Raw genomic sequence first — 25,109 nt, 5'->3', positions numbered from 1 at the left:
TCATTCATTCTCTATGCTTCAATGGTTCCTCTGGGACAGCCAACAGGCACGGGTGGCGCAGGTACAAAACCCTAACGATAAAACATTTTTTTCAATCAACCTGTTGACTTAGACAAGTACTTTGGTTTGAAGACGTCTAACCAAAAAATGTTTTTACGTTTTAAGATAACGAATGGACCACACCGGCTAGGCGGCTTGCCGTTTTATCAGAAAGTTAATATTTGAATTTAGTTCAATTTATAAACTTAATTTGATGATTTATAAACGCCACGCCACATTCCAAGTTCTTAGTAAGCGATATTAATTCTTCCTTACAATATTTTCCTTATCATTTAAAGGTGTATCGATAACTGTTTCGATCGTAACGTACGTGTTTATTTACTGTTACAAAATGTTAGCACCTTGTAAATTTCAAGTTTCCGTTGTTTCACAACTGTCCATTTCATTACTTGCTGATTAAAGAGGGAATCTTTTAGTCTTTAATGGAATTTGTTGCAAAATATTATTAAAAAGAAATAAATTCCAATTTTTTTTGTTGCAACTACAACTGCTGTTAATTCACTATTGTCATCAGTCCCCCCTATAAAATACACCTTCGACAATCATTTCTTCTTTTTCCTTCTCACGGTCTTGCGTATTTCCTTTCTCATCACAACGGAACCCCATTTATTGCGTACAGATAGCATAACAATTCTTCAGGCGTCGCGCGTAAATTTGAGGTTATGTTAGTATTAAATCGACATTCGCCGGGAACGAACGCGTCGCGGCGACGGCGTCTGTACCGGCCGATCATCTGTGCATACGTTACGTCACGATCGATATCTTGTATACTCAAGTGCATTGTTGCAGTGCGTTTATACATTCGTTTCATTAAAGTGTAAATCATATTTTATTAGAAACTATTCCGGCAGATATGACAGTGATTTTTAAATTAACGTTCCAGTGAGTTAGTTGGCTGTTCGAAAATTAGCTCTCGTGTATTAAGGTTTGTTTATTTTAAAATTTAACTGTATGTTTTTGCTACTATATTTCACTCGTAGTATGTTTAAATAATGTTAAGTAACTAACTCCTTTGATATTCTATTAAAATTCTTAATTTTTATGTTATTTTATTGAAATCAGATATATTCATACATTTTTTTTAAATGTATGTGTGTAATTTAGAAGTACGGTTTAACATATAATAAAACTTAGCAATCTTTTGCCTCAATGAAATAGACAAAGCCCCTTAATAATTTCAACTAAACCCTCCGTCGGCGTCGTCATACTTGGGTAGACTAAAGAGCAAACCTTGTATTGCAGACTCTACCACCCTAAAGCCAATTTGTATAAGGCCTACTTTTATTTTTATTTGTAAAAGCGTTTTGGTAAATGCACCGTCAGCGCGTGCATTCATCCCACACCCCTAGTTTATTACCTTACACCGTATGCACGTTGTGGTTCCAAATGTTATTCTCACTAAATCTATTAGACGATTAATCCTTTGTGTTGTTAGTTAAGCATTTGTTATGCAAATGAATTAGATCGTGATAACAAAACTTGTCTTGAACAATTCAATGTGCCAGTACTTAGGAGCTTACTGAAAAACACATAGTAGCAAATGGACCAGTGTACGGTAGATATAACGGCCTTTAAGATTCTTCGTACGTCCAAAAATGGTAACTAGAGTCATTAAAGAAAACACAAACAAGATCCTTCAATTATGGGCATCTGGCGTGGGCCAAAAGTCATCATCTGCACGAGTGATATTTAAATTTAAATCAAGCGAACTCATTAAAAACTCAGTCTCGAAGTATTTTTATTTGAATTTAGACGTTAATTTGACCTTTGGATCTGCAATTTTTTGCTTATATCCGAGTCCTTGATCTATAACTGAATACAAAACATTTGTGCCTTTCCTAGTTTCAAAATCGTGGTTCAAAGCTCGCCACGAATAGAACTTAAGGTTAGCTGAACAAACAACGACGCCTAAATAATAGTATCATAAACCATAAACTTCTCTATACTGTTGTCCGCATAATGTTTACTTAATAATAATGAATCACGGAAGCTAGTTTTTAGGTGATATCGGAATTTAAAAAAAGAAAATCACATGGTTCCGCCGTTCACAGTCCGCCTACGTAATTGCAATATGTTCGTTTATATACCTACCTAATCTATTATATAATAGAACTATTTTTTCTCCATGTTCATTCGAACAAAACTAGTTTTCGTTTTATTGTTATCAACTAAGTCTTACTTATTAATTTGTCAGTTACAAAAAACCCTGATTCAAAAAACAAGTAACGCCTTAAAATATTATAGGATCATTACAAATACATACATAGATTGTCTTATGAGTACGACACGCATAGTTAAACGTTATGTAATCAAAAAGGTTACAAATATTTGTAGGTGTAATACCTAAAAATGTTTGTAATCATTGTCACGTAGTAACATATTGCATAGTTTTGACCAAACTACATATACAAATATCTAAGTCTATAATTTTGATACTAATAATACTAAATACTGCGTAATATAAGTTATTATGCATATGTGATGCATATCATACCTATATGTTATCTTTTTTAATTCTATTTAAGAGTTCAAACATCTAACAGGTGAAGATTGAATAAATACTCACCGCTTAAAACAGTTCACCGCCGTCCAGCACAGGGTAGTCCTGGTACAGGAACTATTGGTAAATATAATATGGACTTCAAAATATGTTAATATTCATTTTCCTGTCACCGAGGCTCAGGTATTAGTGTATGCTAATCCTAAATTTACGACACATGTTTCTAACGCAGGTCTGTGTGTAGATGTTTCTGTATCGTGAGTATGTTCCCGACACCCGTAACACTGGAGCGAACGTTTTTTCTATCGAACCGTTGAATATACCGCACTCATATTTTCACATAAACTTTTCTTAATCAAATAGATTTCCCCCACTTCGCTTGCGTAAATAACATTTTCTCTTAAATTTAGGCAACCTTGTAAACTAATGAAAACAGTTTTTTTGATGTAACACCATCAAATTAAATACAAATTATATGTATACACAACTTTTTCTTCTTTATCGCTGTCATTTGTCAAAATTGCATCAAAATCGGATACGTGATCCAGAAAAAATAAGTGGAGACCCAAACAGAGACAGACAGCGACTTTGTTTTAAACTATATAGAGATATTTAAACAAAATAACTTCGTTGATCAAACGTTTTTGAGAAATATTTATTGGTTTTTATGTACATTGAAAACTAGAAGCACAACCAACGCTCTGCCCACATGTTGTACCGGAAAACCTCTTATGGAAGTTCATTCATTAGTAATATATATATGTGCTGATCGGATCCATTCAGAGAGTGTTTATGTTTATAAAATACTTTTTGTTCGGTACTTACAAATAACAGTAATCATGTTGCACCACATTCTTCTACTTGATTTATCATTTACTCCGAGATGCCAGCTGTCATCAAAGCTATTTTTATTTTAGATACTACTGCTTGAACAATCGATATTGCTCAAGAGTAAGACAAGTCTGGATTGGCTACTTCTCTTCCATTGTAGCCGAAGACGCTGTAGCAATTCGTATTTCTCATTTAAAACGAATGATTCTCGACCTTTCATTTTTAGCCATATTACATCTGACCAAATTAAAACAAACTCAAGATTATACTAAAAGGAAAACGGGCATCAGAGCCGTCAATTCATAAATTACATTTACGTCATTCTATATTTACAAAATAAGGAAAATGTGTTTTGCTTAACCAAAATCGTAATACGCTTTTAAGAAGGAAACATTAACTATGTCGTGTAATTCAATTGAAGAGTTCATTAGCTGTAGAAAGAGAACAGAACAGGACCTCTTCTTACAGGACCTCTTTGTTGTTGGTATTGGCTTATGTCAAGATCGAATATTAACCATTACTTCAGTGATATTAACAGAACAGGTACAGGCGTGAAACTGAATTTAATGTCAAACGAGTATTAAAGTTTAAGAAGCTTCTTATTCAATTCAATCAAAATATACGGCCATTAGTGTTAATAAATATTCGTAAACGCCTAAATTAAAACCAATTTCAAAAAATATGACAAAAAGCAAGGCTTCGGAAGAATATCACAATATTAATTTTTAGCTTTAGGACTTGTATTTGAAAATTTTAAACTATATAGTTAATAAGAAAATAAATATGTAAATGAAAAATTTTTATCGAGCCCTACACCCCAACAGAGGGTAATAAGAAAGAATGATGATGATGATGATGATAGTTAATAAGAGCAATTGGATTATCGACCGTTGAATATCGACAAATAGGAGAATGTTTCTGTAGGTGCAAAGCTAAGGTTGTCTCTCAATCAAACTCAACAAATCATTAGAGTAGTGTGCGATGCTACGACAATTTATAAATTTCAATACGAACCCGCTACAGAAAGAGGCAAAAGATATAGAAACTGACGATAGTCGCTAATGTCGAACAGGCGAGTATAGGGATGGATAACGCATTTCTGCTTACATTCTGAGATCTTAGAACTTATATCTAAGGTGGGTGGCGCATTTACGTTGTAGATGTCCATGGGCTCCAGTAACCACTTAACATCAGGTGGGCTGTGAGCTCGTCCAACCATCTAAGCAATAAATAAAATAAAAAAAGTTTTTCCGGAACCCTTACAACGGAAACTTACTCGCACTTGTCAGTTTACCTAACTGTGAACGAAGGCCTTTTTTTATGATTGAAGGATTACTGGTAGCCCGGAGGCCATTCCAGTTTCACCAGAACAGGTGGGCGAGACACGAAGGCCTGTCCTGTACACAGGTGATCGAAGAATTATTTGACTCAGGAATAAGTGGGAACAAATCACGCAATCCGGCCCCAAATTATGATTCCCTGTATTATGGGTACCAGAGAATGATATACAAACCTTTATACATAATATTTACTTAGATAGATAAAAAACACCCAGATAAAAAGCAAAAAAGCCTGTTCATCACACGAATGATGTGGGAATCGAACCCACGACCCTTAGCGCAACAGTCAGCTACGCAAACTACTGCACCAACGAGTCAGTCTATATAAAGTAACGTTAATGCTTAACATTTAGATTCAAATATCAAATTCAAATATCAAATTCAAATATCAAATATCATGTTATACTAAAAGGCAAATACAAATATCACTAAAATATTATACAATTATTTTAGACTGATAAACATTATTTAAAAAAATAATAATAATGTTCACTGAACAATTAATATATATGAATGTGTTTGTTTCATGTAAAAATCACGTACAAAGATAACCCGTGTCAAAATGGCATCCACTTCGCGCTAGTCAAGTGATATAAAAAGTGATCAGTTGGATATTGCAGTTCGTCTAATTAACCCGGTTAAAAATATAAATGACGTCTAGAGCTGTCTCTGTTCTTTATAATATATTTATCGCACTAATACTTTTATTTTTTAAACTTATATTTTAAGAAATGCAAACTAAATACAACTCATTCTTGTGATTTCTTCTAAAACAAGCAGAGTGAAATACTAAATAAATAACGGGGAGAAATTTACAAAAACTGTTATGAAATAAGCTATTTGGATTTCTTTTGTGTAGTGTTTTTTCCTACTTATTTATTTTACACAAACTTATTTATATATTTATAAAGTCTATTTAAGCTCCAACAAAACTGCTTAATACGTTTTATCATCTGTTTCAATCAATTACTTTATTAATTTTGTTTAGTTGCTATTTAAAATTTTTTTTCAAATATCAACTGTTAATATAATATTAACAAATTAACTAACTTAAACTAGGAGTTCGTCTTCTTTCTTAGAGCTTATAATAAAATTAAATCAACATCATCAACGAATTTTCTAATTTAATTAATACAAAAATGGATGCTATGTTGTTATTATTTAAATGCACGAATTAAATTTTTGTTTGTAATATAAGTAAGACATTCAAAGCTATTATGTATATACATACATTGCATTCATTTATTGGACTATAAATTCCAAATATATGTTTTTTACAACATAAGGAAATCAATTGTAATATATTCTAACAATTTGTGTCCTAAAATGCAAGTTTTTGTACAATTTACACTGGAGAAGACATCATAGTGAACGTTATACATACTTAGTCTGGCCATAAATACTGTTACAATTAAAAATAAAAAAAATTCTATTGCAAATAACATTTATTACTTTTACAGTGTGTTAGTTTAATACATAAATATAAAACAATTTAAAGTATGAAAAGCTTATTCGAAGTGGTCTCCATTAGCTGCAATACACTCCTTTAAACGTTGAGGCCAGTTATCAATAGAAGCACGCACTCTTTCCATGGGAAAATGTTTACTGCCAATCGTACGGATTATTTTAGGGACTCCAAATTATCATGGCGTTTAGCCGTACTCTCTCAAACTGACCATAAATCATAATCCAGCAGATTAAGATCGGGACTAGACGACGGCCAGTCTTCAGCTCTGATGAAGTCCGAAACGTTCGTTTCCAACCAAGACTGCGTAGACCGAGCTTTATGTCCTGGCGCCGAGTCTTGCTGGAAGGACCATTCTTGATTATTGAACATGGTGTTATTAAGGGGCTTCACTACTTTCTCAAGAATGGTATCTTGTGCCGATGTTTTGATACCTTTTTCACAAAAGGTACTTCTCAAAGGCTCAGTCACTACTTCATAGCTAATACCCCACCAAACCATCACTGAAGTCGGATAGTGCCCACGTTGCACTCTGTCGACTAATTCGGAAGCTTCCTTAGAGCTCTGAGCATAAATACGGTCAGTTTGTTTGTTAAAATGTTGCTCAATTGTAAAAAAAATCTCATTCGTAAACAAAAATTTTCTATCACCTCCCTTTGCGTACCGCTTCAGTAGTTGTTTCGATTTTACCACCCTATTCTCTTATAAATTATCAGTTAAGAAATGACCAGTACGTCTCTTATAGGCTGCAAGTCCTAAGTCATCTTTTAAAATACGCGAAATGGTTCTAGGTGCTATCTTCATCTCCCGAGATAAAATATTTTGCTTTCGGACAGGATTTCTTCGAATTCTTTCCCTTATTGCTTTGACCACCTTTTTCGTACGAATACTACGAGGACGGCCAGATCTTTTTCTGTCACAAACAGAGGAGGTCTCATTGAACCCATTAATAGCCCGGAACACAAACATTTTACTAATACCAAGCGTATGGAGAGTTTAAAAAATTGCATTTGGCTCCATACCTACTTTGTGTAATGCAATCACGCGATTCGGTTCTCTTTATCACCTCACTCCATTTTAATATCGCAAAATATTGCACAATGTATTGGCGCGAAAATGAGAAAAGTCAATGAGCAATCATATAAAAATGACAGATTCCAAATTCAAATGTAATATTTGGTTTACTTTTAATTGTAACAGTATTTATGGCCAAGCTAAGTATGTATTATGTTGCACAAACTACTTTTCAACACAATAACGACAGGAGTGACAGAATTGCAAAATGTAGCGAAACTTAAAATGTAGCGGAATCATCCTACGTTGGCAGCATCGATATATTGGGCTAATATCTAAAACTAAAGCAATAAAATCCATACTTTAAGGTTACTAAATTTATTTAATCGGAATGATTATCTAAAAGTGAGGATTCTTTATTATCCAATTTCCATTATAATGGTCTGAAGTGAGGCGCCTACGATATTCAGAATAAGGCTATTTTTGTCATAACAATAAACTTTTATTTGTCTCACAGGTTATATATTTTGATTTTACATATTTTTTATTGATTCAAATTAAACTCTAAAATTCGCAGTTGGCTCTTATATTATACTATCAAAAGCTACGAATAAATAATTATTTATTCGTAGATCAAAAGCTACTAAATTCTTTCATATTATATTATAGTAGTTAGAGGTAAACTATATACCGTATTAAATATTTTTTTCAGAAATGATAAATATTCTTTCTAATCTAAATTTTAAGTTTTACACGTTTAGCATAAGTTTAATGACCTATTCGAGTAACAAAACGTCTTAATTGAATGTTCGAGGAGGCGTGAGGGTTAGCGGTGACATCATTAGACACAAAAGATGAATTGTTTTCACACGATTCTATTGTTTCAACGATATTGGGAATTCTTTAAATTCTAGTTTCATACGACTTTCCGTTATAAATTTACAACTAACCTCTACGGTAAGGTAACTACAAATAACCTCTTTTAAATCATTACATAATAGTTGAGGTTAAGTAATGTTTAATTTGTAATTAATATGAACTTAGTAAAGAAGTGATAGGCACAATTACCTATTATTGGAAAAAGCATTTATAATAAATTTTACAATAAACAAAACCTTGCATTTGAATGTTATATATACATACATAGAAATATCTACATAAATCACTCACATGTGTACTAAATGCACTTCTCTGTTTTCAAGTAATTCAAATAATAAAATGGATTTGCTAGCTATAGAAAGTTTAACGGAACTTGGTCTAAATTTTTTTAAATACAATTTGTTTTGCATTTTAAAATAGATAGTCATATTTTTATTTTATTTGAAACCGATTTGCATGTCAGAACTGTAAAAATGGCAGCCAGAGCTTATCTATTGAGATAAACCGCTTTCATTAGTGTCAAGCCAGCATCTAATTTGGTTCAGCTATTGTGAAGATTATTGTGCACAAAAACACGAAACAAAAAAAAAACGATTTCATTAAATGCTGGATTCGCAGTTTATTTGACTTCTAAAAACATAGAGTTACTGTTAGTTCCTATAAAATAATACTTGTTCTTTGTCTGCTCTTTCTACTATCTTCATTGCAACGTGTTATAAGCAGGAACTTTTTAATTTTATTACTATAAACATTTATACTAAAATTTCGATTTTCAAATACTAAAAAGATCACCATTCCTTCAATTATCGACATTTATTCGTTTCTCTGAAGATATGTTAATCTATATATATATAAATGAATCGCTGTTCGTTAGTCTCGCTAAAACTCGAGAACAGCTGGACCGATTTGGCTAATTTTGGTCTTAAATTATTTGTGGAAGTCCAGAGAAGGTTTAAAAGGTAGAAAAATATGAAAATGCTCAAAATTTAATAAAAATAACAAATTTGTTTTTCCTTTGAGGTGTCCCCCATCGGACGGATAAAGTTTAGGTCTTTTATTTATCGATTGAGGCACTACGAAGTCTGCGGGGTCAGCTAGTTGGAAATATAATAAAATATTAATAATTTAAATTGACAAATCACTTTAAGCTTTATCTTTGCGTAAAAAGTACGGTATGAGTAAAAACACTTAATTGAAGTGTAAGTTCTATAGAAAAAAGTGTGATGAATCTAAGACAATGTAATTCAATCGCAAAGATTTCTCTTGAGAAACACACGACACATATTAGAATGGCGAAGAAGAAACAATTTCCCAGTGTGTATTGAAGAGTTCAAAACTAGAACTCATGGTGTTTAAAACTTTTACACTTCGTTCCAAAAAAACATGCTATGACAGTAGAATATAGCGGTCCATAGACTGTTTCAGTTCATTTGGATACTTTTTGCATTTCCGCTATTACTAGATATCTTATATCTACGTATGTGTAGTCATTTAAATTTTATAGAAATAGATACATCCGGAGCTCACCGTCTATTCCTCTTCACAGTGTGACTCATAGGTTAACCTAAGACTAAAAAGAGTAGGCTGTGTGTTTCGAAAGCTTGGACGCTATTTTTTTTTTTCAAAGTAAAAATAAGTTGAACCTATGTATTAAATAAAAAATCATTCGTATTCATTTAAATAAAAGTCCAGGTGTATAGATATGTTCCATATAGACCCCGAAACAGCTAAACCGGACATATTTCTACCAAATTTCAGGAAATCTTCAGTTTGCTCTAGCGATTGATCCTGCAAAGAAGTCATAACAAAAGGCCAACAAAGCGTACAATTTTAAAGTAATTACGCCACCTCATTTTAATATTAAAATCGCGTCAACAAGTTAATCTCTTCCTCTTTACCTTTCATTTATAGTGTGCGTACTGTCGCTTACCATGCCATTATAATCTGGAATAAGGTCTCCTCCAAAAAAAATCCTAGCGATATGATATTTACATTTTTGAGAGGCTTAAACACAGCCTTCAGCGTCAGTCAAGGACTAGGTTGTGACTTTGGCTGATGATCCTGATGATCGTGAAGCAATGGTAACCGCTAACGATAAGGAAGGCTGTAGGCTCGTCTGCCGTCTGTAAGCTTAACAATAATAAGTTTCAACAAAATAATCTAGGAAATAGTAACTAAGCTACTGGATGAAATCTAGTATTGATGACTTGATGATAGACTTGATGAAATCTAGTACTAAGGAAGTAGTAGTAACTAAGCTACTTGAAATCTAGAATAAGGGGCCTACTAGTGCTCTCTGATTAACCTAGTTCTATCTAATGTTTTGGTTTCAAAAGAGTCTTCACCGGTACTCGCACGGTACGGTATGGGCACGCACGGTATGGTACGGTACGAGCGACGGATACCACTGACCATGGGATGTGCCGTAAGCTCAGCTGTCTACAAAAGAAATAATAACAAACAAACACTTTTTGTCGTATAATTTTCATTGATGTCATCAGCCAGCTGCTTATCTTGGGAATAATATTGGATACTGACTTCATATAAGTTACAACAAATTTAAATAACCACAAACTTTGTTTTTAAATGAGAAACCTCTAAGACTAAATAACAATAAATATCGGTTAGGCTTGCGGTTTACAAAGCCATGTTCTAGTTTAAAACGATCGTAAAAAACAATTAATCCAATTTAAAGCTTTAAACATTAAAAAAAGTTGAATGACATTTACTGGTGGCAAGACCTCGCGTGAGTCCGCATAGGTAGATATCACCATTCCGTCTATTTCTGCCGTGAAGTAGTAATGCGTTTCGGTTTGAAGGGTGGGGCAGCCGGCTGTTACTGAGACCTTAGAACTCATATTTCAAGGTAGGTGGCGGCATTTACGTTGTAGATGTCTATGGGCTCCAATAACCACTTAACACCAAGTGCGTTGTCAGCACGTCCGTCCATCTAAGCATAATTTTTTTTATGAAATACGATGCGATTTTAAAACAGAGCAAAATGAGTTTTGAAAGGTTAGTTATAATTTATAAAGATATTCGTTAGTTTGGGAATTAACCATTTGAGTATACAACTGTGTACAAGAATATATGTATACACAGAGTATAATAGAACAAGTCGCCGAAACGCGGCAAGTATAATGTATGTATATATTAAACAAGACATGGGTCACATTCCGAAGGCCCTATTGTGCCACAATCGTTTCTCTAGTAACGTATAAATCTGACTTTGGTTAATAAGTGTGGGCGACAACACTCCGTTACGTTGCAAGCAACATAAAGCAACATAAATTTAAAATAACAATAGGGCTGTGCTGATGTATTCTGTTCTGCTAAGTCAGAACTATGTTAGAACTTTAGTATCATACTTAATATAAGTTGTGATGAAATTATTTGACAGCTCTAGCTAAGAAATTCAAGAAATTACTCAAAACAAATTAATAGATTTGATCGTGACAAATTTAAATGTGATATTAATGCGAGAATTATTCTAATAAGAATTCAATTACGTACGCTAAATTTGTTTTTAAGGTGTTCTTCTGGAAGATAAGACAAAAATCGGGAACCATCTGAATCAATGACTTCATTCTTTTCGTAGTCTATACTAATATTATAAAGAGGAAAGATTTGTTTGTTTGTTTGTTTCGAATAGGCTCCGAAACTACTGGACCGATTTAAAAAAATATTTTGCCATTAGAAGCCGACATTGTCCCTGATGAACATAGGCTACTTTTTTAAAATTTTTTTTTTTTTTTTTTGTTTCATGTATGTTTTAATGTTTCCGAAGCGAAGCGAGGGCGGGTCGCTAGTTTTTAATAATTTTAAATTTGATTTGTGCTCTAAAAATGCTATACAAAACTGTTGGTTTTGAGAGACATTCACAATGCGAATAGCGATTATTTAAAAAAAAATATGGTAGCTTTTTTATTTATTAGGTACTTATATTGATTTGCTTCATTTTAAAAATAAATTAATTCAATACCCGTATTAGCTGAATCCATAATAGTGCTACTTCTTACTATTAGTAATATTTAATTGTGTAATGTACTAATAAAAAATATATAATAGGTTGCGGAAAAAGTTTCTTCGCACTTTTTAAGAAAATTCACAACATTTTTTAATATCGTTTATTTACATTTAACTAAAGTATGTAGGTACCATTTTGTTCGATAATTTTTTGCCATCTTGTAGGTAGGGACATGATCCCATTGCTATAGAAATTTTGGGGCTTCTGATCAAAATACCGCGACAATTGGTTTTGGCAGTCCTCTCGTGATGTTAACCTGACACTGCCTAAAGAATTCTGAAGAGACCGAAACAGGTGGAATTCTGAAGGTGCAAAGTCAAGACTATACGGCGGATGCATTAACACCTCCCAGCCAAGCTCTCTTAATTTTTGCTGAGTGGCTAAAGATGTGTGAGGGACGCTTGTACAATTTGGAATTATCTTCTTTAAAATTTAAACATTTAATGATACCAAAACCAGCCAGATACAAATAGCCAAAGATATTTTATTACAAGTTCATACATACTATAATGCGACAAGACTTTTCCCCAACCTATTATGTATCGCAAACAAGACGAAAACATTTCACAAGAGCAAAAAGGATCTGCTGTTAACAAAATACACAAAAGTTATTGTTTTTGCATTGAGCCACGCTGGAACACTCGAGCTTCATCGGGAAAAAAAATACACCAAAGACTGACCACTTCAACAACAAAACGCTTTCACTTTAAAAAAAAAGCATTCGAATTTATTTATTACCTTTTGGGAATGCTACTGTATGTGCATACTATAAGAATTAACTTTAATATTATATGTTTACTTTTACGAAATCGAATTAACAACGTAAACATTTGAAACAATAATATCGACATAAAACATTGCAAATGATGAAACATGTTTATTTTGAAATTGAACGATGACATTCTTTTTTGGACAAATCAATAAAAAAGACGTCTCATTTTGTAGTTCAAATTGAAGAGGATCAGTGCAAAGGAAATAATGACGTTTAGTACTATTATTGATCGAAGGACGTTTCTCAATTAGTTAAATCGTATTTTTTTAAGGCTTAAGACAAATTTATAAGGTATTTCCATAATACATTTAAGTATTCCATAATACATTTTATTGCGTAAATATGCATTAATCGGACTTGAAACTTAACCTTATAACTCAAGAGAGACAGTGACATTCATGCTGTGAAGGTCATAGGTTCCGGTAACCACTTAACATCAGGTGAGCCGGATCTTTTCTGCCCAATAAGAAGAAAAGAGATCACAGATGTATTTTGAAAAATAGATAAGTATTTTACTACCATGCCTCAATAAAACATGGAGCCATTCAATAATAATTCCGAAACTTAATTCTGTGTGACGTATTCAAGTGTCCAACAAATAAAAATATCAAGGGGACAGTTTAGTAAAATGCAAATAAAATATATTAAGCAGCTGTAAGTTGTGGAGTTAATATCTAGGTTGGCCCCTTGATTGGAAACTGACGGTAATATTCGCCGGTACAGTACCGTTGCAGACCGAATTTGGCAGCGCTCCGTGGTCACTGATCTTCCGGTTGTTGGATAAATGTAGGCTGCTTCAGAATTTGTATTACTAGTATTTTATTAGTATAGGTAGATCAACTCATTGCTTATCTCGAAACATCTAGTCGAACTCTAAACTGTATTGTATAATGCCTGTTACACCCTTTTAGCTGGAATGCACAGCTATTTTATGGCCTAGACGCGTGCGGCTCAAATTACGCCCTAAAATAATTGTGCAATATAAATATTAGATATACTTTTTGTACAATACAATTGAGACTCTGACCTCATGTCTGAAGGTAGGTGGTGATATTAACGTGGGCTCCGGTAGCCTCTTTATAGGTAGCCGGGTAGGTCAAGAGCCGATCACCCATTTACGCCACAAAAAGTAAATTTACATATTGGTATACTCGTAAAAAATGAAGTAATTTAGTAGTAGAAGTAAGTAGAGAATTCATTTTGAGACGACTTTTTTGTGGTAGTTATTACCATTAAGAACAAGGTCGTGAATATATGAGCCATATTACTTACCGCTTAAATCTATTATCATCATTACGTCTTTGGGTTGGAGCGGTAACGACACAGATACTTTTCAATACTGTGATATTCAAGGCATCATTATTTAGTTTCGTATTCAAACCCTACCAACAATAAAATAAGGTCTGAAATAACATAATTATCTCTACGTACTTTTATAACTGTATTAAATTATTAAAAAAAACTCGTTAGTTTTTTGAATGAATTTTAGGTCAGTCCGTGAATAGAATGGATTACTAAAACGTCGTTCTTTATGACATAATGGATAATTTCCGCAAGATATAGTGGAAGTACGTACCGGTATGAGCACGTTGTAATACTCGTATTGTACAACAGTCAATGAAGACCGACGTTGAATGGAACTAATTATACTAATTTGGTGTAGGTCTGATGCTCACGGCAACAACTGAAATTGATGTTCAGTTTTTTGTTGTTGTTCACAGTGCATTTAATGAAGCTATTTTGGACGAGTAAGGTTTTTTTTGAGCAATGGAAAAAACTATACTACTTGGAATACTCGTGTGCTGATATATATAATGATATTGGGTACTCCAGAATAAATAAACAATAAAAGACTTAATTGCGTTTTCTGTTATGTGTATAATGAGAAAACAACATTTAAAGCCCTTAATTTAATAAAATTATTATTTTTAACAAACTGAACTTTCTTTTTACTGAATGTCAAACTTCACTCAATGACATATAAGAAAAAACCTTTTTATAAAACTAAAGAGTTTTAGACTATGAAGGTTTTTCTTTACATATATACTCGTAAACATAATATCAAGAAGAATATTAAGCTTTCTATAGATTACAAAAATTTCAATGTATCGCTTATTGCAACGCTCGTAGGATAAAAACAAAATACAAATGTGCAAACAATATATTCGGAGAGCTACGCCTTACAATATAACGACCGAGCTTAAGCCAAGAAATATTGCAGCAATATTTATAGCATTCCCGCATATTATCCAATTTTGCATAACATTTGCAATGTTCTTAACAATTTGAATATAATTAAAATTATCTCTGTTGTTGGTCGTTATTATAACACACACAGTACAGTTAAATTAAAAATTTCAATTAAACGTGCAACAAAACCTTTTTCTTGGCGAAAGTCTGATTGAAAGAAAGGCGAGACCGTGTTAAGATAAGCTGCGACTTTCTTCGCTCTAACAATGACTGCTAAAATAGGAAATAGCACTTAATATAACTTTATTATAACAATGTACGTAGTGGACACAAGCGTTTTATCACGATCGCCATATTGCCCTAGTGCTTAGTATCACTGGCTACTTACTGTACAAGCCGATATTATTCTCAATTCGCACTTATTTTCTTTGTCTTCAATAATGGAATCTAAGGTATCTAAGGTTTATTATTACTATTGAAAGATATTCGGAGTTCATTTTCTACAGTTAAAATGTATTTTCATGTCCCGTATACTTATGTTTTCAACGCTTATAACACAAGAAAATCCCAAATTGGGGCCGTTGCGATATGTAATAGTCAAGTACCTCTAACTTTTTAATTTTGACCGTAAACTTCGTTTCGGGTGCATTGTCCGATATCCCCTTCTACTCTTTAATTATTAAAGAAAGCGAATGAAACTTTTATGGGTGCTGCGCCATTGGCTTACACAAAAAATCTGCGTGTAGCTTTCAAAATAAATACCTAAAGTGAATCATGGATCTGTTTACAAACATAACACTTCTATATAAAGCACTTTGTTTACATTATTTCAAACGTAAAGGTTATGCTTCTGATTATTCGTTTCTAATAACCAACTGAAAAATAAGGCTGAGATTAATTTTTTTACCAAAAATATATACCTGGTTCGACGAAAATAAACTTACGTAAAACCTTTATACCAAGCGAACTGAATAGATTAATAAGTGCTTTGAAACATGATCCGTTGCAAATTACCGTATGTAAAATTTAATCTCCGGGGAAAAAGAAACTGGAGTGTGGTACTGTAGGTAATTAAATTCCGTGCTTGGAGAACGAGCGCATTTTATTGTCGGATAAATTAAAACAACTGGTCACGTACTCTGGGTGAATATTTTTACGTACCACGGCTGTTTTTCATATTCCGACCTAATCTATAAGTATATATATAAAAATGAATTGCTGTTCGTTAGTCTCGCTAAAACTCGAGAACGGCTGGACCGATTTGGCTAATTTTGGTCTTGAATTTTTTGAAGAAGTCCAGAGAAGGTTTAAAAGGTAGATAAATATCAAAATTCCTTTTGTTTGTTTTAAGTTTATTTTATACAAAAGTTTAGGTCTTTTATTTATCGATTGAGGCACTACGAAGTCTGCCGGGTAAGCTAGTATAGAATAAAGAAACAAATTTTACTTTGCCAATAACTAAAGGCTAGATCCATTATCCTGTTTATTTAGTAGAAATAGTGCAGTCGCTCCAATATGAAGGGACAAGCGCATTAATATTATGAAAGCCGCTGTGCAATAAAATTTCGATCTAATGTCTGAAATGAATAGTCCATGTAATGTAGAACTGTTACCTCGGAGATATGAGATCCCAAGTTTTGGTGAACCAGTGGAAGAGCGGTGTGTTGGCAGCGATAGACTTGTTACTAATGGCTTCTTTGATTCGGTGTCGGTGTGCTGGATTTGTATCATGTTAGGGTCACCGATTTGAAGGAAACGATATTAGAAACATATTCCACCAAGCGGGTAAATTTTTCATTAAATTGACGGCGACCCTCCGTATGATATGTCACGTGATACGGATCCATCAGATCCAATAACCTATGCATTAGACACCTTTAGCTCTAACATTAGGACTAGACACCCCGGTAACCGTACTCATCGAACTCGGCAAAGAGTTCGAAGTGTAACCTAACCTAAACATCAGCCCGCTGAATTCCTCGCCCGATCTTCTCAGCAGGTCGGGATTCCGAATCCGGTTACTACCAGAACTTAATACCGCGAAGCAGTTACTCTTGAGTTGTTAGGTCTCCTTTGGAGGCGCTCAGGTAGCTGTTAGCAAATCCCACTCTTCTTGGCTGAGCCCTTGCTCGCCCATCTGCCCTGGTAAAACTGGAAAGGCTTATGTAGTAAACTCCGACCAGTAAAATCTCAAACAAACAAAAAATGATGTGTATACATGCAAAGTTATCTTGAAAATGTCGTTAGCGCATTCAAACATCCTGTCAAATATCTTATGTTCTATGGAGCTACCGTTCGAACATTGTTTCTTTACACTCAATTGTAATTCAACAAATGATGCTTGATTTTATTTATAAATAAAATGATGTAGGTCAATGCAATCAGAACGGTTCAACTTATGTATCGAGGCTGATCACCGGAAATTTATGTTTGCCTTCCCGGGCCCACTCCAAATACTAAGCCGTATCTATTTACGTGGCTTCTGTAATGACCACGATAGGACGACCGATGCTCAATGCCTTTTATTCAATAGAAATTATCTAAGAACACTTAATTGAAGTATACTTATATTTAAAGTTATTAAAATGCCATTAGAACAGGAACGACTCTTGAGATTGCTTTTAAGTTACAACCAAATGCCCCGCCATGCCTGTAGTAAGTACAAGTGGCAACTATATTTAGCGATGCACGAGGGCCAGTAGAACTTTAGTCGGCTCTATGATTCGTATTAATTTAATTAAAACTACTTAGTCATTCAATTTCGTCTTTATTATTTTTAATTCTACATAGTTTATACGGCAATCGTTCTTGACCAAGAAATAATTAAATTGAACGGTCGGAAATGCTTTAATGCAAATACAAGTACGCACAAGCTTAAAATTTAAAATTATGCCTACCATTCGCTAAAACAGACGATAATACTAAGTTGTAATATTTTAGAATATATTTTTTTAGACTGGAAGCTACTAGATATTTATTCGGTGCCAAAAATAATTGCTCTACAACAATTCTGTATACCATCTTCTTTTTAAGCTATTGCATAGCTTTTATCGCGGGCCTTGAGCGCGGCGACCGAATCATGAAATTCCGTAACGAAAAAAACCTAGCACCCCTCACTCCGCCTACCATGTAGCTCGCGTTCAACACATTCACGTTGCGCTTGTGTAGTGTTTGTGAATAAGCGCGTGGCGTGACGTCACACTCCATGCGCATCATGAAAAGTCTGCCCATCTCTTTCTCGCGCGATCTAGCTTATGAGTGTGAAGGGGATAGTTAAGATTTTGATTTTATTAATGTTTAATATAGAGTGGTCTTGTTTTATTATTGTTTTAATATTAAATTATCATTGTCTAATTATAATTGCATAAGTTGATAAAAAATGCTATGCAATAGCTTTACCGCGGCAGTTCCCGAGTGTCACACGTTTTTTTTTTCAAAAGGAAATTGTATATCTCTGTGTGTTAATTTAATTATTATCATGTTTACAATTGTAAAATAGTTAAGCATTTACACTTAAGACGTTACGTAGATGTATCGTTGGTTACAATATCATTGATTTTTATGAATACGAGTATGTCAAAGAGTTTGCGTATATGTTTATTCAACCATCTCGCAAATACTACGCCAATATTGTAAATTATCTTTATTAATTAAAATATATTGGTGAAATCATGCTTAATCTCGTTCCGATCACTTTCTCGTCTCCATATATAGCCAAAGTAAGATAAGTACTGAATCGCACATTAAGATTCTTGGGAATACGGCTTTATATTAAAAAAATATATATCACACTGTTTCAGTCACTGCAAAGCATGGGCGCACCAGCGTGGGGTACGCGTGGTGGTGGTGGCGACCGACCACGTCTGCTGCGTATGACACCGCTACGACACAGCTTCGCAGCGCCTGCATCACCGGCCGCGCCACCTCAACCGCGAGCACATGACTACGCTTCTGACGCCGACACCAATAAGAAAGGTTGAAATTTCTCATATTTTGATAGGCTGTTCCAGCTACGCCTGAACGGGTAGGTGAGCTCATGGGCTCAACCTGAGAGAATTTGCTATTTGCTAACACTAGCCCCAGCAAGAGCAGTGCTTCGCAGAATCTACCACCGGGTCGGAATCGCGACCCGCTGAGAAAATCCAGCGAGAAACTCAGTGGGATGGGTTTATAGGTTAGTTCGCTCGTCGAAGTTGTAATCGACGAGTTCGACGAGGACGGTGACCGGTGCTTGTGAGGTCTAAAAGCACAGAGAATGAATCCGGAGCATCCGACAAGACATGTTTCTAATATCACCTATTACGAATAGTCTCTAGATGGATCTGCTGATAAGGAAGAAGATTTCAAAGGATTAATGTAATAATATCACTTTTTTTATTGCTTAGATGGGTAGACGAGCCACTTGATGTTAAGTGGTTATCGGAGCCCATAGACATCTACAACGTAAATACTGCCACACACCTTGAGATATGAATTCTAATGTCTCAGTTTTTACAGTACAACGTCTGCCCCGCCCTTAAAACCGAAACACATTACTGCTTCACGGCAGAAATAGGCAGAGTGATGTTACCTACCCGTTCGGACTCACAAGACATTCTAACACCAGTATTAGATCTATTATGACGCCGTGAATTGTAATTATCTAATATGAGAACTTATATTAATATTCAATAATCCGAGATAGGAAAGATCTAAGCACACCTTTAATTATAAGTGTGCAAAGATAGATACCACAACTCGAACCCGCTTCCCAGCTTGAGGCATGACAACAAAAAATATCCATCCGACCAGACTCATAATACCTGTTAAAATTTGTAATCAAAACAGCAATTAATAGTAAAGTTTCGTCACTGGAAGTATTTGAGAGTGATTATGCTGATAGCTCTGATTATTACGGCATTATTTAATATCATATGAGATACTATCTTAGATAATTATACATTTAGTAGACACATGACCTTTACAATTCTCTAAAAATGTAATATAATAACAGAAATACAATAACTAGCATGATTCAAAAACTACGTTATTATATTGTTATTATTTCGCAAGAATAACATAGGTTATGTTAATCTATCCTAATCTATACTAATATATAAATCTACAGTGGTTTTTACGGATGTTCCGTGATAACTACTGAACCATGCATCCGATTGACTTGAAATTTGTTATCGATGTAGAAAATTCATGTACTTAATGGATAGGCTAATATTTATATGAGTGTTCGACTCCCTACACTAGTTGCGGGTGCGTTAATGACGAAAATCTTTGTGGGGGTGAGAAATAATAATGTTAATTTTAAATGCCCAGCAAAGCGGACCAGTACAGCTAGTGTGTTGTTCTTTGTTGCATCTAATCGAATGTATTTTATCCAATCATATTTTATTTAACATTTCAGAAGAAGGATGGAACGCTAACTTATCACAAAGATGGCGCAAGCTTCGACGGCGCTGCTCGCGACTACGACCCGGCTCGGGCAACCGTGAACCAAGTCCAGTGCGCTGCTCTCCTTCGCCTCCGAGACAGCCAAACCAATGTTCACCGGCACCCCCATCAAAACTTTCCTTTCGTCATCGTGGAAAAGTCTATACAACAGCCTCCTTAAGAGTGACAAGTGGAGCTCCAGACTTACTAAGAGCATTGGGCAAATTAGGTGGAGGCCTAAGAAGACGTGCTCTATCAGCTCACGACGTCTTATCTCCACCTCAGCAGCAACCATCCACATTTTATGTTCCCAGTCCGACAGCTGTGCGACAAAACACGTCACCTTCGCCGTCCAGACAATCGGCCACAGTAAGACGACGTTGCAGCTCTCCTAATGTATATAGATCAAAAGGAGCATCGAAAGATCCACTCATCAATCAAGATGATGAAAGTCACGATGTAGTAGACTACAGCTATATGAGTGACAGGAGGAAAAGTAGTTCCGAGGGACGAAATCGGCGTCCGTACAGCGAGAATGTGGAATTAGACGTACCTTATAGAAACGGCTACAGTAGACTGCCAACAGATATAAACCAAAAGATATGGGAAGAACCATATAGGCTACCGCGTGTACAATCTCGACAAGATCCTATGCAACAGTTGAAAAACGGCGTATCGGAGCTAAGAGTGAGCGCGACACCGCGATCAGCTCGTCCACCGCCCGCGCCTCCATCGACAAATCTTCAAAAAAGACCACCAGCCCCAGATCCGCGAGATTTACATCAATTTGAGGTATTTTCAATATAATTTAAGCACTATTACTATCTTAAGTTTCGAATGGTACATGAGAATATCTAATGACAATAAAAATCAATCAATACATGAAATATATAAAATACATTAAATATATAAAATACATTAAATATATAAAATACATTAAATATATATATACATCAATGCGTGCATGTCTTCGCGAACTAACACGGACTTTCGTATGGAAAAAACTATAAATTTACTTTTACTACACCTGTAGTTATATTGCGTATTTTTTCTAAACAGTTATGCGTTCCCGCCTAAAAACTTTCAAACCAAATATAAAATATTTTATTTCACATAAATGTAAGCTTCCCATCCAAATCAAAAATTAATGAGAAATCGTACTTCAATTTCCAGGTCCGCTTCACAAAATCAGCCGGAGGCAAAGGTTTGGGTTTCAGCATTGTGGGAGGGCGCGATTCTCCTCGAGGCGACATGGGGATATTCGTAAAGACAATTTTTAACAATGGACAAGCCGCCGAATCGGTTCTACGAGAAGGTGAATAGAACAAAATAATTTCTCGATTTTTTGCATTTGTACACAACCTCATTTTGCCCGAATCGCATCGAATTCGTATATAATATGTTGTATCGTATCCAACAGAAAGAGACAAAGAGAATAGAAGTAGCATGGACAGGCCATAAAGTTTTTCGTTACGTAACGTTTTCTGCTAATCAACTCATATCGTACAAATCAAGTTAACGAAACTCGTTAAAAAAAATACGTCATTTTTCTTGTATCACATCAGAAGACTGGGACTATATTATCATAAATCTCCTGTCAACGTTTTCGTGTAGTATGAATACAGCCTATATATTATCTAAGTGAGAGTCGCGGTTAGTAGGAACTGCACACATATATTTAACTGCCTGGACCGTAGAAGACAAGGAGAAAACAAATACTCAGCATGCAACTTTGTCATACAATACGAGTACCTACGTATTTTAAAAGGTCTTTGACATTTATTATGTTCAACTATAGAAAGGTGTTACATTCTAAGGTGACGGCTTAAATTAACAATAACTGCATTCCCATAAGCAGACATGCATTTCTACCGATGTGTATGTGACGAAGGGGCCTATTTTAACATCATTTAGGTACACCTGCTGAATGTTTATGAAATAATAATAATGTGTGATCATAGAACAGTGGGGATATAAGTGATGTAACATTATTTGCGTTATGGGTCTTCTTTTGTTATTCCTTTTTTTTTCAATTACTATTAACTGGCAAGCTAGTGTAGCCACTTCGATAAAGCGGCACGACACGAGAACCCTCTCATCGTGGCCGCCGGTAACTACATTCCCGATCCTGCGGACAGAATGGAAAGCAGTCGACGTCGCCCAAAACACGTCAGCTCGGATCCTCCCGATCCACTAACGGTGCTTTTAGGTACTTCAAGCACCGGTCACCGTCCTCGGTGAACCCGTCGCTTGCGACGAAGGGCTCGACGAGTAAATTAGCTCTCAGACACAGCCCACTGAGTTTCTCGCCGGATCTTCTCAGTGGGTTGCGTTTCCGATCCGGTGGTAGATTCTGCGAAGCACGGCTCTTGCTAGGTTTCGTGTTATCAACGTCATCAGGTTTGAGCCCCGTGAGCTCACCTACAAACGTTAGGGTTACGCTGGAATAGCCTCTCAAGGCAACCAGCTTAGGTAGGAAAAAAAAAAAAAAGCTAGTGTAGATGTGGTAAATTAGGAAAGTGAAAGGAAAAATATATACTTTAGTATGTATATTGTAATACAATAAGGATTTGGGATAAGTAAGTATTCGGTAAGCGTCTAATAAACACATTCACAACAATTAAATGAAAGCGGGACATTTTTGTTCTCGCTGGGGACAGCGGGACGGACAGCCTGAAAGCGGGACAATCCCGCCCAAAGCAGGACGTATGGTCACGTTATGTATATTGTTTTTATCTTTTCAGGTGATGAGATCATATCTGTTAACGGTAGAGGTACGGCCGGGCTGACGCACGGAGAAGCCATTCGGTTGTTCAAAGACGTCCGCGCCGGGCCCGTGCTTCTGAGAGTAACGCGGAGGGCGCCAGCACGCTGACTGCCCTGCGCCTGTTGCTTCGAACCCTCGCAGCCACAGGCGCCAATGCTTAATGATATATATTCCACATTGTAACAAACACTTTAATAATATTACTTGCTCCATTTCATTTTTTATTTTTATTTTATTGCTTAGATGGGTGGACGAGCTCACAGCCTACCTGCTAAATGCGCCACCCACCTTGAGATTATATTCTATTCTAAGGTCTCAGTATAGTTACAACGACTGCCCCACCCTTCAAACCGAAACGCATTACTGCTTTACGGCAGAAAGAGACGGGTACCTTCCCGTGCGGACTCACAAGAGGTCCTACCACCAGTAATTACGCAAATTATAATTTTGCGGGTTTGATTTTTATTACACGATGTTATTCCTTCACCGTGAAAGTCCATCGTGAACAGTTGTTGAGTACGTATTTCATTAGAAAAATTGGTACCCGCCTGAGATTCGAACACCGGCGCATCGCTCAACACGAATGCACCGGACGTGTTATTCTTTAGGCCACGACGACTTCACTTTCTATCTTTTTACTGGTGATAGGACCTCTTGTGAGCTACCGCACGGGTAGGTACCACCACCCCGCCTATTTCCGCCGTGAAGCAGTAATGCGTTTCGGTTCGAAGGGTGGGGTAGCCGTTGTAACTATACTGAGACCTTAGAACTTATATCTCAAGGTGGGTGGCGCATTTACGTTGTAGATGCCTATGGGCTCCAGTAACCACTTAACACCAGGTGGGCTATGAGCTCGTACACTCATATAAGCAATAAAAAAAAAAAACATGTCTACTGTTTACTGAATTTTAAACAATTTCAAAGGCTATATAAGCGAGTTAAGGTAATTAGTGTTGATATTCTACTTTAAAACTCCGTTAAAAGAAGTTTTTACTTAGTTTTAGGCAAGAATGTTCAATAGTTTATTGTACTTGATATTATAATCTAGTATAAACTCGGCCAAGCTCCATTGTGACTATTTTTAATTAAATTAAAATATTTCCTGTCGTTTCTAGATAAATATTTCAGACAAAGATTGAGATCTTTACAATTAACAATACAATGAAAACAAAAATCTACCGATTTTTTTTAATATGCAAAATGCCTTCGGATTTATTTATTTTTATTAACTAAAAGTGAACTAAGTGTGCTATGCAACATAATTTAGAATTCCACAAGTAACAGGTATGTGATTCAAGAGACAACATTTTGGAAATAATGACTATAATTTTAAATCTCATGCGCTTAATTTTTTTTTCTTTATGCATCCAAATCTTGTAACTTGGAAAAATTAACATTCCATTCCATAAAAAATACAATTAGAAATCATTAAATAAAGTCTAAATAATCGATTCCTATATATAATTCGTTATTATAAAGTTAAAAACTACATTCAGAATTGCATCAGAAATTGTGGAATGTAAGGAAAAATTATAATATATCGAGGGGTGAAAAGCTGTTTGGTTTAAGCAACATTTTTGCAACTTTACAGGACAGCCCTTTAAATTTTAAAATTTTGAAAAGATATCATTACAAAAAAACTACTTCAACTATTTGAATGGAGTAAACTTAATTAAAGTTCAATTAAATCGAATGGTTGATACAAATCTATACTAATATACAAATCTACAGTGGTTTTTACGGATATTCCGTTATAACTATTGAACCGTGCATCCGATTGACTTGAAACTTGGTATCCATGTAGAAAATACATGTACTTAATGGATAGGCTAATATTTAT

General features: G+C 35.0%; 1 protein-coding gene across 1 annotated transcript; it reads left to right on the top strand.

Moving 5' to 3' along the window:
- The first annotated feature begins 724 nt into the window (after nucleotides 1-724).
- LOC114248427 (uncharacterized) lies at nucleotides 725-23,486 on the top strand. The gene is made up of 5 exons (XM_028181672.2): nucleotides 725-985; nucleotides 18,879-19,053; nucleotides 20,477-21,294; nucleotides 21,676-21,817; nucleotides 23,247-23,486. The coding sequence occupies exons 2-5, from the start codon at nucleotides 18,891-18,893 to the stop codon at nucleotides 23,375-23,377; spliced, it is 1,254 nt and encodes a 417-aa protein (XP_028037473.2). The 5' UTR covers nucleotides 725-985; nucleotides 18,879-18,890; the 3' UTR covers nucleotides 23,378-23,486.
- Nucleotides 23,487-25,109: the final 1,623 nt, after the last annotated feature.

The sequence above is a fragment of the Bombyx mandarina genome, chromosome 05 (genome assembly GCF_030267445.1).
Source record: "Bombyx mandarina strain Sakado chromosome 05, ASM3026744v2".
NCBI lineage: Eukaryota > Metazoa > Arthropoda > Insecta > Lepidoptera > Bombycidae > Bombyx > Bombyx mandarina.
The sequence above is the reverse complement of the archived record's forward strand: the minus strand, read 5'-3'. Positions and strand labels throughout refer to the sequence as shown.

Bases quoted from the DNA above. Each gene is read 5' to 3' on its own strand.
- LOC114248427 (XM_028181672.2), top strand. From the start codon at position 18,891: ATGGGCGCACCAGCGTGGGGTACGCGTGGTGGTGGTGGCGACCGACCA. The intron at 19,054-20,476 runs GTTGAAATTTCT...TTAACATTTCAG, and splicing joins CGCCGACACCAATAAGAAAG to AAGAAGGATGGAACGCTAAC. The intron at 21,295-21,675 runs GTATTTTCAATA...TTCAATTTCCAG, and splicing joins GAGATTTACATCAATTTGAG to GTCCGCTTCACAAAATCAGC.